General features: G+C 39.8%; 3 protein-coding genes across 4 annotated transcripts; all 3 read left to right on the top strand.

Annotated features, from left to right (window-relative positions):
• The first annotated feature begins 12 nt into the window (after window positions 1–12).
• Window positions 13–6,669, top strand: tektl1 (tektin like 1). The gene is made up of 8 exons (XM_079693655.1): window positions 13–507; window positions 1,427–1,711; window positions 2,301–2,405; window positions 3,173–3,320; window positions 3,624–3,790; window positions 3,882–3,977; window positions 4,081–4,194; window positions 5,214–6,669. The coding sequence occupies exons 1-8, from the start codon at window positions 226–228 to the stop codon at window positions 5,433–5,435; spliced, it is 1,419 nt and encodes a 472-aa protein (XP_079549781.1). The 5' UTR covers window positions 13–225; the 3' UTR covers window positions 5,436–6,669.
• A 242-nt stretch (window positions 6,670–6,911) lies between these two features.
• On the top strand, window positions 6,912–9,082 carry LOC307046976 (sperm acrosome membrane-associated protein 4-like). Its single transcript, XM_079693656.1, has 3 exons — window positions 6,912–7,201; window positions 7,890–8,009; window positions 8,133–9,082. The coding sequence occupies exons 1-3, from the start codon at window positions 7,150–7,152 to the stop codon at window positions 8,336–8,338; spliced, it is 378 nt and encodes a 125-aa protein (XP_079549782.1). The 5' UTR covers window positions 6,912–7,149; the 3' UTR covers window positions 8,339–9,082.
• Window positions 9,083–9,854: 772 nt separating this feature from the next.
• Window positions 9,855–16,910, top strand: zp3d.2 (zona pellucida glycoprotein 3d tandem duplicate 2). 2 transcript variants are annotated; one of them, XM_079693651.1, is made up of 8 exons: window positions 9,855–10,467; window positions 13,276–13,391; window positions 13,501–13,604; window positions 14,421–14,595; window positions 14,718–14,823; window positions 14,922–15,007; window positions 15,632–15,705; window positions 16,477–16,910. In XM_079693651.1, the coding sequence occupies exons 1-8, from the start codon at window positions 10,051–10,053 to the stop codon at window positions 16,893–16,895; spliced, it is 1,497 nt and encodes a 498-aa protein (XP_079549777.1). In that variant the 5' UTR covers window positions 9,855–10,050; the 3' UTR covers window positions 16,896–16,910. The 2 variants fall into 2 exon arrangements, with proteins under 2 accessions (XP_079549777.1, XP_079549776.1); XM_079693650.1 differs by having other exon boundaries at window positions 9,858–10,467; window positions 14,919–15,007.
• The last annotated feature ends 222 nt before the right edge of the window (window positions 16,911–17,132 follow it).

Below are 17,132 nucleotides of genomic sequence, written 5' to 3'. Positions count from 1 at the left end.
GACTGTTAAAGCCGGTGTTGAATGACACGGCCCCCTGTCTTCTCCTCACGGTCCAATCACTTAATGGCTTTGCGTTTCTATAGTTACTTGAGGAACTGTTGTTATGGAGCTCATTCTTCAACACTTCACACAAAGTTTTCCCCCTGAATACTTCAGTGTGGACAGGTTTATCTTTCTCAGGAAAGTTACAGCTGGTGGTAAACCCTTTGTTTTAAAGCAGAGAATATGCAGGTCCAGTCGGTGTCGCTCGGTTCGGTCACCATCGGACCGGAGTCTTGGCGTGATGGGACGCTCCTCTGCATCCAGCGGGCTGAGCGCCTGGTTCGGCAGACTCGTGCCGGGCGGTCCGGTACCAGTAGCCGGCCTCGGAGCTGCAGCGCCTCCGCCGGTTTGAGCCCAAAGCACACAGACTGTACAGCGGAAACAGATAAGATCACAGCGGAGGAATGTACAGGGAGTCGTGACTGCAAAAATAAGATGTCGAGGCCTCAAACTACAGGAGCAGGGGTGAGAAAACACAGGCGTGCAGAGAGACGTGATTGCTGCTCGGTTTGTTTAGACTAGACATTCACTTATTTGACACTCACAAGAAACAACATTTAGTGTAGCCTATAGACCTACTGAACATTTTGAGGAACACTTTTAAGACTTTAGGATCATTTCATTTCAAACCTTTATTTAATCAGATCGGTCCCATTGAGATCATAGATCCCTTTTTCAAGGGAGACCTGCAGCAGATATGTTCCACATGAAACATAAAACAATAAAGGACATCATACATTATATTTACAGGATACATTTACAGTTATAGACATTTACAAGTGCCCATAGTATCAACGAGCATTTCATTTAGCCTAGCTTTAAAAACATGCAGAGGAATGAGATTGCTCAGTTTCAATTCTTGCTGAAGATTGTTCCAAGCAAGTGGAGCTGGGCACATAAAAGCTGTCTTACCTAAGACAGTCCTTGCTCTTGGCACATCTAACAATAGTACATCAGGATGACAGGATGAGTTGAGATATTTTCAGAGGAGATCAAACACTAACATTGATTATCCAGCACCCAACAGACCCACACTAACTTCTTATAGGCTATAAACTGGCATAGTGGTATGCAAAGTATAAGTAGCCTAGTAGGCCTAGGTATCTAGACATACCAATTAACTCTTACAAGTAATATTCCTGCAACAAAAACTCTACAAAAGTAGCCTAAAAGTAATCAGAAATACTTTAAGCATACTTGAAAACACTATCCAAACAAAAATAAGTATTTAGCATAGAGAGTTATCCATTCAGAGTGTTACATTATGAAATACAATATATTACATTATTGTACTACAGTTACTACAGATGGATTATATTAACTTAATTTAGTAAATAACTTAACTCAGACCTTTTAGAAATTGTAAACCATCTTTCTTATTCAGTTCCCCAGAGGCTTCCAGGGAAGGACAGTGGCCCCGTTCCCACCAACCAGCTTGCGTGAGCAGTGTGCGGGGGCCAGCGTGGCGGTGGCCGGGGAGTACATGCGCAGGGTGCGGGAGGTGGAGGGCCAGCTGCGCAGGCAGGCCGGCAGGGGGATGCAGGAGGGCCTCAGGCTGGAGAAGGAGAGGGGGCACCTGGAGAGGATGCTGCGCAGTCTCAGGGCCGATCTGACTGTCAACAGGAGGAGCTCAGAGGGGAGGACCAGGAGGCCGTCCACTGCTGAGACTGTGAGTTTACTCTCTCTCCTGCACTGTGTTTTTGTTCTTGTTCTTGAGGCCATAGATTCAGCCTTACCTAGATAATCTGTGAGGAAATCACAAAATCAACAATCCCTTCAGGGCTGCTGTTGTGTTTTGTTCAGAACTTCCTGTTGAAACAGAGTTCCTGCTTAGGGATCAGCAGGGGTATTCACTCGAGTGCAGACTCAATTTGCACTTCAATATTTAGATTTTTTGGTCTAAACCACCTTTAGATTAGGATGTTTATTGAGTTTCTCTGAGGACAAACAGATCATTTTGGTTTGGTTTATTTGCTGCACAGGAAGTGTTGAGTGGATTTCACCAACAAAAACATGCACATAATAGTTCTGAAACAAGACGTTTTAATCCCACGCACCTATTAACTTTACTCTTATCCTATTAACACAATGTACCGCTCATATAAAACAATTAAAAACCCTCTCAGTAATGTCAACAAAATATGGCACATTCTCAAACGTGTTGCAAGTGATCCCAGAGACTACGTATGAACTCATTACGTTTTATTGCAACCTTAAAGAAAGGAGATGTGTTGTGTGACCGGCCTGCTCTGTTGCAGGAGAGAGACGGTGCTGATTACTTGTTGTTGTGTGAGAGAAGAGAGCTGGCCCAGCTGAAACAGGATCTGGAGGCAGCGCTGAGAGACACACTGACCCAGCTTCAGGTGATTGACAGAACGTCACTGTTCTGTCTTCATTGGTTGACTCGTTTTCCTTTCCACCCCCCCAACACGCACACTCTGTCTTTCTTTCTTTTCTACTTGCCCTTCCATGTGATTTACTGGCATGAGTGGAGGAAGAAAGACAACACTGCCAAAGCCTTCATGCACCAATCATTTTGAACTGAGATCAAATTATGCAAATGCTCAGTCAAATCACATAGCATTAGTTTAAATGATGCATATTCCCAAGACCTCAAATGATCCTTTTGTTAAGAAAATAAAAGTTTTAAACATTATTTTAAAAAAAAGATGGAACTGGGACATTTATTTTCTACTCGGAAGCCAAACCCTTCTTTAGTTTGCCATGTAGAGAAATGTATAATGGATCATTATTGGTAATCATACAAATCAACTGACTTGAAAATCAGCTTCTCTAATGGTTTCCCACTGGTATATCACAGTTTAGGACCTTCATCAAAATCCTACAATCATATTTTCACATTTGTTCTAGAGCTAAAACTATTAGTTGGTTTAATAATGTACAGCCAATGAATAGAAACATGTGATGACAGTAACTTTTTGAAGCAAAACTCAGAAAAAAAGAACGTTTGAGTCTGTTTTAGTTGTAGACAAGACATATGGAGATGTCCCATTTGGCTTTAAGGAAATTGTGGTGGACACAATCAGCAGATATATACAGTAAGTGATGGTATAAACTGTTGGTGGCAGACGTGATGTGTCCTTATAATGTCCCCCTGTGTGTCTTCCAGGCCCTGGGTCAGAGCGGCAGGCGGGTGCTGGACTGTGCCAGTGAGAGGTCTCGTGTCCTGGAGCTGCTGCCTCTCAGCGGCTCTGCTGGACACGGCAGCGCTGCTCAGATGTTCGAAAAAACCGACCCCCTCGGCGCCTTTACACCGGGTACTCTCAGGACGAAACTGTTACCTTAATTTTATTCAATGAATTGCTTGTGTCATTTTAGTAGCTATCCATTATAATGTTTACAATGCACAAGTTACTACTTTATACAAATATACATTGTATCTCCAACATAGAATTCATACTAATACATACTCTCATCACTAACCTTCACTACCCTTAACAAAATCAGATAAGGAAGTATGATTGCACATTTTTAAAACAAAGTTGAAAAAAAGAAACATTCCTACACAGTTATATACACACATACAAATACAGAAGACACCTTTCTGATTTGTTTTGCAGAATGTAAACGGGTCTTAGAGTCGTCAACTTTGACAGTCAACCAGTCACAGCTACTGAGGGAAAAGATCAGAAAGATGCTCAGCAGCGCCATCACCAGGCAGAAAGCTGTTCATCGCACCGTCAATGATGGCCTGGTGAAGAAAGTTGCCGAGACAATCAATCTAAAGGCAAATACAAATACAGCATGCTAGACATCTTTGCATGCAATACACACATGACTTAATGTCATTGATTGTCATTTGGTTTTGTTTTTCGCAGCAAAACCTGACTTTGATGCATGCAGCCACCAGGCAGGCCGTGTTTCGAAAGCAGAGGGAAATTAACTGTATCCGTCAGAGCTACGGCAGAGTGCAGGTTAGTGAGTGTTGATGTAGAACAGAGTTTTTATATTGTAGTTATTGGGAGTTAGAAGCAATGTGCACATGGTGATGTTTTCCCTGTGTTTCTCTGTGTACAGGGTCCAGAGTACAGCGGTGACATCCTGACCAGAGAGAAACTCAACAGGCCTCTGGTGCAGGTTTATCAGAGACACCCAGGGACACAGTTACCGGAGGCTGCTCAACTCATACAGGTGTTTACTACTTCCAAAATATGTATCGATATATGTTCAAATACAATCACAAACGACAGCGACAGAAATCTCGCCACCTCCTTCTTAATCATACTTTATAAAAGGGTTCGGCTTAAGTAATGGCTTTGTTAAATCCTAAATCAAGTATCAATGCGTAATCGATTAGAGATACACCATTTCACATTATATTTAAGGAAATATCTTTGGACATTTAAAGGCATCACTTTGAGAAAATAGGATGGACATTTTCCCCATTCTCGACTAAATGATGATTTGATTAAATAAGAACATGATAATCTTATTAAGCAATAATGAAAATGATCCTTCTTTGCAGCATTAGCTAAAAGACACGAAGACAATTCATGAATTTCAGGGCAACTGCCAGGTCAGAAACTGACTTGGAGTCATAAAGTCCTGCAACAGGTTTCGTGGTTTAAGATGATAACATATTCAATAACAATAAATATTTAAGATGATAACATATTCAATAACAATAAATATTTAAGATGATAAAATATTCAATAACAATCAATATTCATACGTTCAGCTTCAGTTGATTTTTTTTATTTCAAGATGTTTGAAGTTTTAAATTAGGTTTCATAAAGTATTTTGTATTTAGTCATTACAACGCATAAGTTGTTGGTTGCAAAAATAAACCTTTCTGAGGTCAAATGAAATGTTAACTTGCATCTGGCATCAAATCTATCTAGCCTCAACCAAAACTAAAACAGGACTCGCCCTATAATTCTGCCTCAACATATTATTAGATATAAGGCTAACCAACAAATAACCACTGACCTGACGACATGCAATAACAGCAAAAGAGTTATAAATTGTCTTCCATATGAGGTAGTAGGAGCTCCTCTCCTCATGTGTGAGAAAACCAATATGCTGCCAGATGTTCACACCATATTAACAAAAAGCATTCAGTGGTGTAACACTCACCTCCCCTTTGGTTGCTTGCATGCTGCTGTGACAAAAACAAACCCAACTAAATGTGCTTCATGTGTGTCTCTCAGGGCAGTGCGGTGCTGAGGAGGTGTCTGCAGTCCTCTGAGAGGGAGCTGGCCCGGCTGCAGCGCTCCTGTCTGCAGCTGCTGGACGACCAGCACGGCAAGAGGGCCGCAGCTCAGGTGGACGCAGCCGTCATCCGCATGAGGCGACAGCAGGTCGACAAGCGAGCCATGCCCTCTGCCCTCCAGCAGAGGGCGTGCAGAAAGCAACTTCCTATGTTTCAGTAGGGCTGCAGCAGACAGAGAGGTGATGCTTGTAGTGTGTTAGAAATAGGGAGCAACCATTGTGAAAAATGTTATAGCATGGGCAACACGTTGGGACACACATGGGATGGAAGTGTATGAACACTGTCACATAGTCTTGTATAATTTTGTTTAATTTTCTTGGCGCAACAAGGTTAAAAAACTGAAATTTGATTGAAATTTTAAAAAGGGTTACAAGAAACAAAACAATGTGTGAGACTATTTTGTTGACAATGATACCATATGCAACTGAAGAAAGCCAGGCCAAATGCAGTTAAGTATTATCAAATCACTTCTCACAATAATGCAGGGCTTAGAAAAACAAGGATTGCCTTTTGCCCGGGGCACGTAAGATGCCAAATCAGGCCGGTAAATCCCGAAACTCACTTGCCCAATTGTTGATGTTGGAGGTAATGAAGCTGTGGACCATCTTGCTACTATTTCATCTCTGTTGAGATGTGCAGTACAAATCGAGTGGAGGTTAAAGACAAATACTACCAAACTATTTAGTGTGCATTCTGCAGTAAGCTAGCCAGCACGCTTTGATGACCCAAAATCCTTTGCACAGCTGATATGAGACCAAAAGGGTCAATGCGCAAATCTTATAAACAAACTGTGTGTCTCGATACCATGCATACTAAATACAACAGTATGTACCTTGTTAGGGCAGCTGCATTCATGCTGAGCGTTAATTCACTTTTGTTATCAATGTAATAGCTTAGTTGGATGGTGGTAGAAGATTTCTAGTAAAAAAAACACATTGATGTTCAACCCAGTGGGCCTTTATGTGACCGACATGATTTTAATGTTCCGGATGTAGCAGACTCCAGCCAGCTGTTACTTCAGTGTTAAAAGAATGCAAAAACCATGATAGGAACAATGGTGTTATACACATCTGCAAGTATCCAAACCGGAGATATTTGAGTAGTATCTGTATGATTATCTTCTCAAATCTAACTTGATTATGTGGCTTAATGTTGTCACTCTTAATTATTATACTAAACTATTATAGTTTATTTAAAGATAGAAACTGACAAACTGTGTTTTGTGAACAAAAACAGCTGTAAGGACTGAATTAAAAATATTTTCTAAAAAGTTAAACAGCTGTTGCTGCCTGCTGCTCAGATTTAGTCATGGGACTGCAGGTCACTTGACAGCCTGCCCACCAAACTCAACGTGTTTCATTAAGAAATAAGACATGATTAAATAAACCTGCCCCATTTTACCTTAGTACACATGTCTCATCATCCTGTAAAAAAACAAGACATGAGTGGAGATGTTGTACAGTTTTCAACCTAAACAAGACTGAGTTCCCTCACAAAGCCCTATTGATTGTGTTAAATCTGAATGGGGCTATTCTCTGCAGCACTGTGAAAGCATGGCTGTCACCGGGAAGCTATGAGCCTAATTAAATCATTTGTATTGGGGTGTGGAGTTCTTGGAGTTAACAAACTGAATATCCGGAGAAGCAGGAACACATTTACCCAGATCTGGACTGGTGGAGGAAGCTGAGGAAGCACGTGGAAAGCTGATGGGAAATTGACTTTAAGTCGTAAAGACGTAGTCTGCAACAGGTTTCTCGTGTTCAGGGGGCAGACTGCTGGTTTGTTGTAGAAAATAAAAAGAAAGAGACAACGATAAGAGCTGAAGCATCAAGCTGCCAGCACATTTTCTCTCAGTGAGACAGAAACAGTCAGTGATGTTGAAGCTGGTTTGCTCTCTGCTTCTCCTTTGCTCTCTCCCAGCAGTGGGTAAGTGAACAACATAGTGTGTGTTTATCTGTTTACATGTGTGCATGAATGCAAAATAGGTGTGATTTTTGCAACCAAATTACCTGCATGCAATGGCTGCAAATAGCGCAGAGATTAATCTGTTAAATATTGTTTAAATCAACTTATTGTCTATGGTCTAACATGTTATATAAAAGTGCATCACAGTTTCTTAGGACCAAAGGTGATATCTTCAAATTCGTTGTTTTTACCTGACTAACAGTAAAAAACTCAAAGATATTCAACTTACTGTAATATATGACAAGGAAAACTGGCAAATCCTAACAATCTAGAAGCTGAACAAGCTAATGTTTGGCATGTTGGCTTATAAAGGACACTTTATTAATTATCAAAACAGGCTCAGTTTGTCACCAAATTGTTTCCACTTAAGCTAATATACATCTTTATTGTTAAATACATTTCATATTATTTATTATTTGATTTACTTTAGAAATGACCATTGCAAAAGTAATAACCACTATTTCTTATGATATATACTTTTGGTCTCATCAATTGCAAAATGTTGACACTCGAGGATTTCAATTCATAGCAATGGGCCATGCAGTTTGTCAATGTGAACATGTGTTGCTCCTAATGGTGTGCCTGCAGCTCCCATGCAAAACTAAGCTCTATAGACATGTTGTGGTTTTAAACACGTCTGTCCTTTCAGTTCCCCTCTTCTGTTACACCTGTGTGTTTCCCGCCATCTCACCTCTGGACTGCATCAGATTTCCTCTCAAATGTCCGCCCGAACAGGTCTGCCTATCCAGCAGAGCTGTGGGTGAGAAAGGTGAGGAGTCGCCTCAAGTCACTAAACATTATTTAAATTATTCAAAACTGAGAACAAGAACTGAGAAAGGCAGCACAGAGGGATGTGTGTCTGCGTAGTTTATTTTGAACTCATGATTTTCAGGAGACTTCCTTGTGGTGTTGTATGAGAAGAGCTGTGTCCTGCCCTCCCTTTGTGGAGCCAAGGGAGAGAAACACACCATGGGACTCAACTTCACCTTCACCAATGAATGCTGCAACACACACCTGTGCAACGGAGCCGAGGCACCTGCGACCCGCTACTGGACTGGCACAATACTCACACTTCTCATTTCATACTCAGTTTGGTGAATAGAAAAACATGTGGCAGAGAACTAGCTTAACACATGAAGCGGCGTTGCCTTTTTCTGAAGGGACCCCTTTTGAGTAAAAACAAGGACTCCTGTCCTGACACATGTTAAGTGATGTATTATATTGATATTTCATATTGTAATCAATACATAATAGCACACAATAACAGTGCAGAACAACTGTATAGTCAAACCAAAGTATGAATGCAATAACTGCAGAAAATCTGTGTAAAATGAGCGATTTCGATGACATTTTAACAGATTATTTCCTGTGAATGTTTCATCAGATATGAGTTTTCCTGTTAATTTAAAAGGAACTTTTAATCTTATTATTCTATTTTATTTAACAATCAAACAAACTTAAACGTTTTTTTTTTTTTTCTAAAGAACTTGCTGACGCCCAGGTTGTAACCCCCTGCTCTAAAGGACTGTCATTGAACATAACTTCCTTTGAATAAATATGCACTAATCTTAACCGAGGTATGCCTGTGAAATGAAAAACACAATTATGTTTGTCTTATTATTGCTAACTCAAGACGTACCTGGGATGAGTTTAACATGTTTAACTTCCCATGTTTTTTCTCATGTACTCTTTGTATTAGATTCTCCACTAAATGGGGAAGACGTTCCATCAAAAAGGCCACACATGCAGTGGTAGCATTAGCACAATTCAGAGTAAAGAAACATAATTGCTCTAAAAAATGGTATTAAATGATTTTAACAAAAATAAATGATTGAATAATAATTATTGTTTGTATCCAATGTTTTATTCATTCGGGTAAAATCCTGTTTAATTTGCATGTTGAAAAACTGTTTCTCTTAACAGATATTTTATTCGTCCTAACGGGTAAAAACCCCACAGGTGTTACCAATGTAACTAATTGCAGGTGTTGTACCCTTAAAAAGGGAAGTAATGAATGAGAAAAGTGAAGAAATACAACTACGCAGCTCCCGCCTTCACTCGTCTGAATCGAGCCATCTTTATAATGAAGCTTGTACAATACACTCAAGTTTCAGGATTAATAATAATCACTAAATTCTCCTTTATCCTTAGCTCTTTAACAGTGATAACACAACATCTGTATGGGAATGTGAATGTAACAGTGCCTAGCTTAGCTGCTAACAACATGACAAACGGTCAGATTCACCACGAAGTATACAGCAGTTAGCAAGAACCTTCAAACAATGCAACAAATTACAAAATACACACTTTCCTCTCACAACGAACCACGGTGATGTAATACAGATTATATATAACATGGGTTGATACATTTATAGTGCTTTGTTTAATGTAATTACCTTAAAAAGGGAAATAATGAATGAGAAAAGTGAAGAAATACAACTACGCAGCTCCCGCCTTCGAGGAAGAGCGCAGTGATCCCTCCCACTGGAACCCCAAGGCATTAGCAACAGATTAACGCAAAATCAACCCATACAGCAGGATACATTTATCTCTCAGAATTGACTATTCTTGTCTGTCACACAGGTATTTTCCCTTAAAAGTCCCCTCGAGCTCACCAATTGGCTCCATCCATGATTGGCTCCACAAAAAGGAAATGGCGCCATCTTTGATGTTATTAGTTCCACTTGTGCAAATCGTGACATGACATGTTAAAAAACAGGGCCTATACCAAAATCAACCCATTTCAGTGATAATACTCTATAGTTAAAGGCGAAGTTTAATTCTAAAAATAAAACCTAGAACTCCCGGGCATGGTTTACCTGTCCCTGTTGTTCATGCTGCCCCTGTTGTCCACCATTTATGGAGGAACAGTACCGGGGTTTCCGCACACATACCTCTACCTCCCCGTGTTTGTGGATTCCAGGTTCCCACTGGTGGAGAAGGAGCATTTTACTCCATCCAGAGGCACCGGACAGGAGCCTCTATCCGAGCCCGTCCGGGACGTCCTGTTCCCGGCTCTGACCAACACCGACGCGCCCGGTGTTTCGGGTGATTCCGTGAGGATTTCGTGCAAGAGCAACAAGATGCTGGTGCAGGTGCAGAGGAGCATTCTGGGCACCGGTGAACCGTACTCTCGTCTCAAACTGGGGTCATGCCAAATCAGCAAAACTACAGAGAATTACTTGTATTTTAAATATGATCTAGGAATGTGTGGAACCAAACGCACGGTAAGACTTTACAATACTTAGTTTTTAAACCAGTTTTAGCCAAGTAAACTGCGTGGCACTAGGCCTACCCAGGAATCTCGGCCTGTTAGTGGGTCGATAGTTTTGTAACATTTATTTGATGCATTGGTACTTATCAGAGGTTTGGGTAACTAAACAGATTAAATCAAGTAGGCCTACTGTACTTAAAGTTAAGTACAATTCCGAGATACTTGTACTTCAAGTTTGTGCTACTTTGTACTTCTGCTCTCCTACAATTCAGAGGTAAATCGTGTACTTGACTCAACTACATGTATTCAATAAACCAAGTGTATTTGCAGATTTGGATTAATGCAGTATACAAATTAACAAAAACTAGCTGCACCTTTTACCAGCTTTGATAACACTTTTTAATATCAAAACATATGATATAATTAATGAGTACTTTCACTTTTAGTACTTCAAGAATATTTTGATGCAAATATTTTTCTACTTTTTATTTATAACATGTTCAATGCAGGATATTTACTTGTAAAGGAGTATTCCTACTTTTACTTGAGTACAAGATCTGAGTACTTTTTCCACCTCTGGTACTGTAGGCCTATAGCCTACAGCAGGGCTATTCAACTACACATTCAGTTGGGCCAGATTTTATAACTACAAAATTCAGCTGGGCCAGACATTCAGCGGCCTGTAAAAAGCGGGTAGTGACACATTTTAAACAAACACATATTACTGCGATGAAAAACATGCAATTTTTATTCATTGTTCATCTAACAAAGGTAGGTCAAAAAGTGCATAAAAACACAACAAATTAGCATTAATTTAACAGAATCTGAAAAAAAAGTGCACAGTTGTAGCATTACATTTGTTTGCTTTAGAAGTCAAATATTCAGGTTATTTTTTTTTAACCAAGCACATCACAAAGTGCATTTACTGAATACAATAATAGCAGTCTTAATACATTTCCTGACATACAAAAAAAACAGCTAAAGAGCAATGCAACACAAAGAGGTAGTACTGTAGCAATACTATTTTTTCACTTTTCAAGTAATAACACAAAAATCATACGTTTTGGTCACATTTGACCCAGACACATTACAAAGTGCACTTAAATGAATACAGAAAGAACTGTCAAGTTACCCTTCAGTGCACAAACCCATAACAAGGGATACGGGTAACTATATGAATGAATACTACACTACACGTCTACTATAGTAAACTAGGTGCTCACTATCACCTCATTTGTGATTTGTCATCGCTGACTTTCTCAATGGGAGAAGGGACATTTTTTGTTTTGAACAAGAGCAGTGATTTTTGGCTCATAGGATATCAATGCAATCCTAAGACATTGGTGAAAAGTGCTGTCAGTCAGGGAGCAGCGAGTGCTACTTTTGATTGAGTTCATTTGTGAAAAGCTTGATTCACATGTGTATGTTGATCCAAACATACTGAGCACACAGATCGCTACTTTCTGAACGTTAGGGAACTGCCGTTTTTTGACATCACTCCAAAACTTCGCTGGCCCGTTAGTGCGCTGCATGTCAATAAGTTCCAGTGTATATTTCCCCTTGTCGATGCAGGGGACCACTTCCTTTGCTCTGGTTGATGCGTCCCCCTCTATTGCAACAGTGACGGGGTCTCTGGCAAAGCCCATCACCTCTGTGGGCAGAGCAAGTCCATCCAATCGACCGGCAAAGTTCTCTTTCAAACTCGCAATGAAATCTGTAATCACATCCGTGATTTGTGCCAGAGATGTGATGTGTTTGGGGAGCGTCGGAAAATGCAGCATCCGACCCGTGCTCAAGTCGGTCGCGAAAAGGTCCAGCTTGACTTGGATCTGCTCCACAAGATCAATGACCGTTTTATCTCTGTTTACGCTTCAGAGTTGAGAGAGACATGTTTTAGAGTTGCTATCATAGGACCACCGTTACTAGCACCACTAGATGCACTTTCAAAAAACGTGCTGCGTTGTGGTTTGGTGGTTTCTTTGCAACGCGGAGTGTTGCGTTCATGGTCTGTACTAGTGTAGGAATTTGGCTACGGGAGGCTGGGCCACTCGGGAGTTGGTTCTGGGCCGCATCTGGCCCGCGGGCCGCCAGTTGAATAGGCCTGGCCTACAGCATGATTGGTGCCAAATCTGGTATGCATTCATGCTTACCAAAGGATGAATCCTACTGAATTAGGTTATTCTGACTTTTCCTGTAGCGCCACACCTCTGCATTCATAAATTAATTAATCGTTTTTCAATCGAATGTGTTGAAAAAAACTGTTGACGTTTCTCAAATGTGTTTTTGCCTCTTTTCTTTGTCTTTTGTTATTGTTGATTGAGTGTTATGTTGGTCATGCAAAACCAGACACTTAATGAAGTCAGCTGAGGCCCTTTATAACTATAGCCTAAGCCTACTTTGATGACATTCTTCACTTTTTTTGTAATGTATATCCAGCAATTAGTTAATAGATAAATAATTGTTAGTTGCAGCCCAAATCTTGACAACCATCTAGGATAGTCATGCAATACATACATCGTCTTAGGTAAAGTCTTACATTTTGATCCATCCAGATATAACATCACTTATTAGAAAATGTAAGCATGCTAACACGCTAAACTAAGACCATGAGCATGTTTAACGGATACATGCTAATCATTTGCTTGTTAGAATGATCTTAGCCAGTATGATGGCATGCTGATCTTAGCATTTAGCTCTAAGGTTAGCTGTACCCTGCTAACTATGTTCTCACAGAGCTGTGAGCAGAGCTGTGAGCAAAGCTGTGGACACTTTAGTCTTGTTTAAGAAAGGTTGATAATCAAGCTGGTTTGTTTCTTTGCAGATAATTAATAACCAGATAACCTATTCAAACAAACTACAATATAAATCACCACAGCTCCAAGGACCAATCAGAAGAGCTGTTTCCTTCATCCTGCCTGTTTCATGCTTTTATAACAGGTATGTGGACTGGATCCACACTAGAAATGATGTTTTTTTTAACCCATTTAACTTAAAGATCATATAGAAACACTTGTTTATTAATCCTAACCATGTTTTAAATGTTTAGGTACCAATACTCCTACAAAATTGGCTACAGACCCAAGATTCAACAACGCAATATCTTCAAACCAATGAAAAATAGAGTGAAATTGCTTCTGACGCCACGAAATGGTAAACCAGCAGTCTTAATGTCAACTGATATCTATGAGCTTGCCATTTAGTTTGCGAAAAATAAGAGATTTTATTTGGGAAAAAGGATTGATGGCTGTTAGGAAAAGCACTCGTCACCGGCTTGGTCTTCAATATCAGGATACATGTATGTATTGATTATCCTTGCAAGAATGGAAGTAGTCATCACACACAGGGCTGCGTGGTAAAACTATAGTTCCCAGAACAGTGTCCTTGACATGCTTACAGAGGGTGTTACAGTCACACTGGAGAATACCGGTTCAAATCAGTATTCAATGTTTAGTTCAGATTAGCTAAGACCTGCGTAAGCTATAAACATGACGGTCATATGTCTATCTCCATAGGGGCAGAATCATCATGTTAATCGTTTTCACATAGCTATCATATGCCTAAAACAGTCCTGACGCATTTCTAGGTAATCATACATCCTGTTACGTACACAGCTACAGTTGGACCTTTGTTATCATGTGCTACTCTGATATTAGAAGAATACATTCAGTATTTTCCCAACAATTGCCTCTGCCCTTTTTTTAATAGACTCACACAGAAAAAAACAATGGAGCATTTTGATTAATTATTGGGTTTTTCTATCCACAAAACAAAAGTGTTAGTTGGTTAACATGCAAACGCCAACATGTGCTACATCTTACAATATGGAAGACTGGGATTAAATACAAATGTGTGGTGTCATGCATCTCAGTCTTTACATTTAATTAAATATTTTTTTACTGCTTGAATTAGGATGCATTGGAATCTGCTGCTGCTGTTGCCTGACTGTTTTCTTCTTCTTTTATTTAGCTCAGTGGGAAAGGCTTTCCCCCTCAGATCAGTACGAGCTTGGGCAACCGATGTATTTTGAGGCAGAAGCCCCGTCCCTTCCAGAAGACCAAAGACTGTACGTCCACTTATGTTACGCGACTCCAGAGAGGTCCCACAACTCCACGCCTCAGTTTCCAGTCGTGGCCAACTATGGGTAAAAAAAAAAAACACCTCACGCCAACACAAAGTAAAGACTTTGAGAATATTGGTCACAAAAAAACATCTCTATAGAAAAAATAGCCATAAGTAATAGACAGGCTTTCTCTTCTTCTGAAGGTGTATGGTTGAAAGCAAGGACAGTCGCTCCAGATTCCTCCCATACAAAACAAATGTTGTGAGATTCTCTGTGGATGCCTTCTTGTTCACAGGCATGACAGTCCAGGTGAGCAAGAATTCTTTAAGTTTAAGCAAAATTGTCTGTTTTTGTTCGAGTACCATGCCACTAAAAGACCATTTGATTGATTGTATCTCCTGTAGCAGCTCTACATGCACTGCTCCATTTCTGTAAGCAGCTCTGTCCCCACACCCAGAGCTAAGTCCTGCAACTACGACACAAAAGAAAGAAGGTTAGTTTGTTCTGCCACTAGAGGTCACTTCATTAGAAAACTATAACAAAAGCAGAGTTTGGGGGTGTCCATTGCCATTATTGTAGGCCGTTGTCCATGGGCTTTTTATCATGAGCCGAATAATGCATAGGTCTCTTCCTCTCCGAACAGGCACGGTAATTAAAACGGGTTAAAGTCTTTTTCTGTTGCTCATTGGCTGCTGCTGTTAATGTTTGCTCAGCTTGTTTCTCTTATTACTCCAGATGTTCATACATTTTAAAGCATATAGTTTTAAAAGACTAACATCTGAAGTGTCGTTAAACTGGATAAAATGCTAATTTATGACAGCTCCTAGAAAACAGTGGACGCATGCTGAAAGGAGATATGGCACTATTACAACTTTTCAAATGAAATGAAGGGTTACCTTTATTGAAATGACAGATTTCTGGTTGAAAAATAGTTTAAAACCTGTGATTATGTAACTACACAACTAGGCAAACATATATAGCCTGTGTCTCTTCATCTCAGATATTTTAATGTTGTAATGTGGCATATGACAGAAATAAATAAAAGGTTAAAATATGCTGTAAAAAAACACAAAAGGGATCATCTCGTCATCACTGTTTTTGTTGTCTTTCTCCTCAGATGGGTTGAGCTGTATGGACCTGACTCTGTGTGCACCTGCTGCGACTCCAACTGTGGCTCTACTGCATCCAAAGGTCGGTCATTGCTTCACTCATTTCCAAAATGAAACACATTCTGGTTACCGTTCATGTATTCAAAAATAAATTCTCAATGTCAACAAATAAAGACATCAAGATTAAAAGCAGCAGTGCCATAATCCTGCCACAAGGATTGTATCAGTAGTCAAAGATATAGCATATTAACCGGTGCCATAAAGCACAATTGTTGTTGTTAAAAATATATTAAGAACACTTTCAATCTTTTATTACCATGAACTCAAGCAGTGCGGTTTTTCAAATACGGTATCATGGAGCAGTAAATAGCCACTATTGTAAAAATAGGTGTGATTTGCAGCTGTAACTAGTGTCCAACAAATGCAACATTAACTCTGGTATGTGTTAATTATACATATTGAAACCATAGACTGTGTATATAAACTGGTTGAAACACACCAGCTTCTGCTTTGAAGACAATCTAGCCCCTCCTCTTTTTTTGTTTTTATTATTCTGTATGTCTTCCATTTTGTCTTTTTTGTAAAGCACCTTGTTCCCCTATTGTAGTAATTATCTAAATGTTTACTATCATTACAGAGTTTAAATATAACTTAGCCACTGCAAGAACTTCCTTTTTTAAATGAAATATGTAGGTTTTTACTGCTACATGTAACTGGATGCATGCAGTTTTATTCTAAACCTATTTTTTATTTAGTAGTTGAACTGCCACCATGTGAATTGATTATATATTTTGGTTATTTCTGATGTATTTTTCAAACAAACTACTTATATAAAAAATTCTATATTTCCCAGTGACTAAAGTAATCAGCAGCAGGCCGTGGACAATAGATCCGAAAGGGAAACCCACCACAGCCCTGAAGAGGAAGAAGGTCTCCACAGCAACAACAACAACAATAACAACAACAAAAGTTGCACGTCAGCCAGAGACGAAGAGTGAGGTGACTGAGTGGAGGAAGTCTTTGCAGCCTGAAGAGAGAACAGAGACTGAATTGGGTAAGGTGGAGGAGTGGCCGATTGGAGGCAGAGGAGTGACCTGGGTTGAGATGGAAGGTGAGGAGGAGTTGGTGAAGGGCTCTGCTGTTGAGGAGGAGGAGGAGGAGGAGAAGAAGGAGGAGGAAAAGGAGAAGAAGAAGAAAAAGGAGGAGGAGGAGAAGAAGAAGGTCGCAGCAACTCGCACAATTTTTGAGGACAATTTTGGTTTTGTCAAATAAAGCTGAAGTTTATACAGTGATACTTTCTGTCTGGGTGGCTCATTTCCTTACAAGCTGAAAGCAATAATCCGGAGGTTGATTTAAATGTTTTTGGTGCCAATGTTGTCTTTTTTATATTATTTATTACTATACATCTTTGAGGCAGACATTGTTAACACTAACTGTAAAACTGAACTGGATTTATTTGTCACTTGCTACATTCAGCATTTACCAATCGTCTCTTAAAACTAATAGTCA

The sequence above is a fragment of the Notothenia rossii genome (assembly GCF_949606895.1).
Source record: "Notothenia rossii genome assembly, chromosome: 7".
Taxonomy (NCBI): domain Eukaryota; kingdom Metazoa; phylum Chordata; class Actinopteri; order Perciformes; family Nototheniidae; genus Notothenia; species Notothenia rossii.
The sequence above is the reverse complement of the archived record's forward strand: the minus strand, read 5'-3'. Positions and strand labels throughout refer to the sequence as shown.

Bases quoted from the DNA above. Each gene is read 5' to 3' on its own strand.
- tektl1 (XM_079693655.1), top strand. From the start codon at position 226: ATGCAGGTCCAGTCGGTGTCGCTCGGTTCGGTCACCATCGGACCGGAG. The intron at 508-1,426 runs GTGAGAAAACAC...TTTCTTATTCAG, and splicing joins CTCAAACTACAGGAGCAGGG to TTCCCCAGAGGCTTCCAGGG. The intron at 3,978-4,080 runs GTTAGTGAGTGT...CTCTGTGTACAG, and splicing joins AGAGCTACGGCAGAGTGCAG to GGTCCAGAGTACAGCGGTGA.
- LOC307046976 (XM_079693656.1), top strand. From the start codon at position 7,150: ATGTTGAAGCTGGTTTGCTCTCTGCTTCTCCTTTGCTCTCTCCCAGCA. The intron at 7,202-7,889 runs GTAAGTGAACAA...CTGTCCTTTCAG, and splicing joins TTGCTCTCTCCCAGCAGTGG to TTCCCCTCTTCTGTTACACC. The intron at 8,010-8,132 runs GTGAGGAGTCGC...CATGATTTTCAG, and splicing joins CAGAGCTGTGGGTGAGAAAG to GAGACTTCCTTGTGGTGTTG.
- zp3d.2 (XM_079693650.1), top strand. From the start codon at position 10,051: ATGGTTTACCTGTCCCTGTTGTTCATGCTGCCCCTGTTGTCCACCATT. The intron at 13,605-14,420 runs GTAAACCAGCAG...TCTTTTATTTAG, and splicing joins GCTTCTGACGCCACGAAATG to CTCAGTGGGAAAGGCTTTCC. The intron at 15,706-16,476 runs GTCGGTCATTGC...TATATTTCCCAG, and splicing joins TGGCTCTACTGCATCCAAAG to TGACTAAAGTAATCAGCAGC.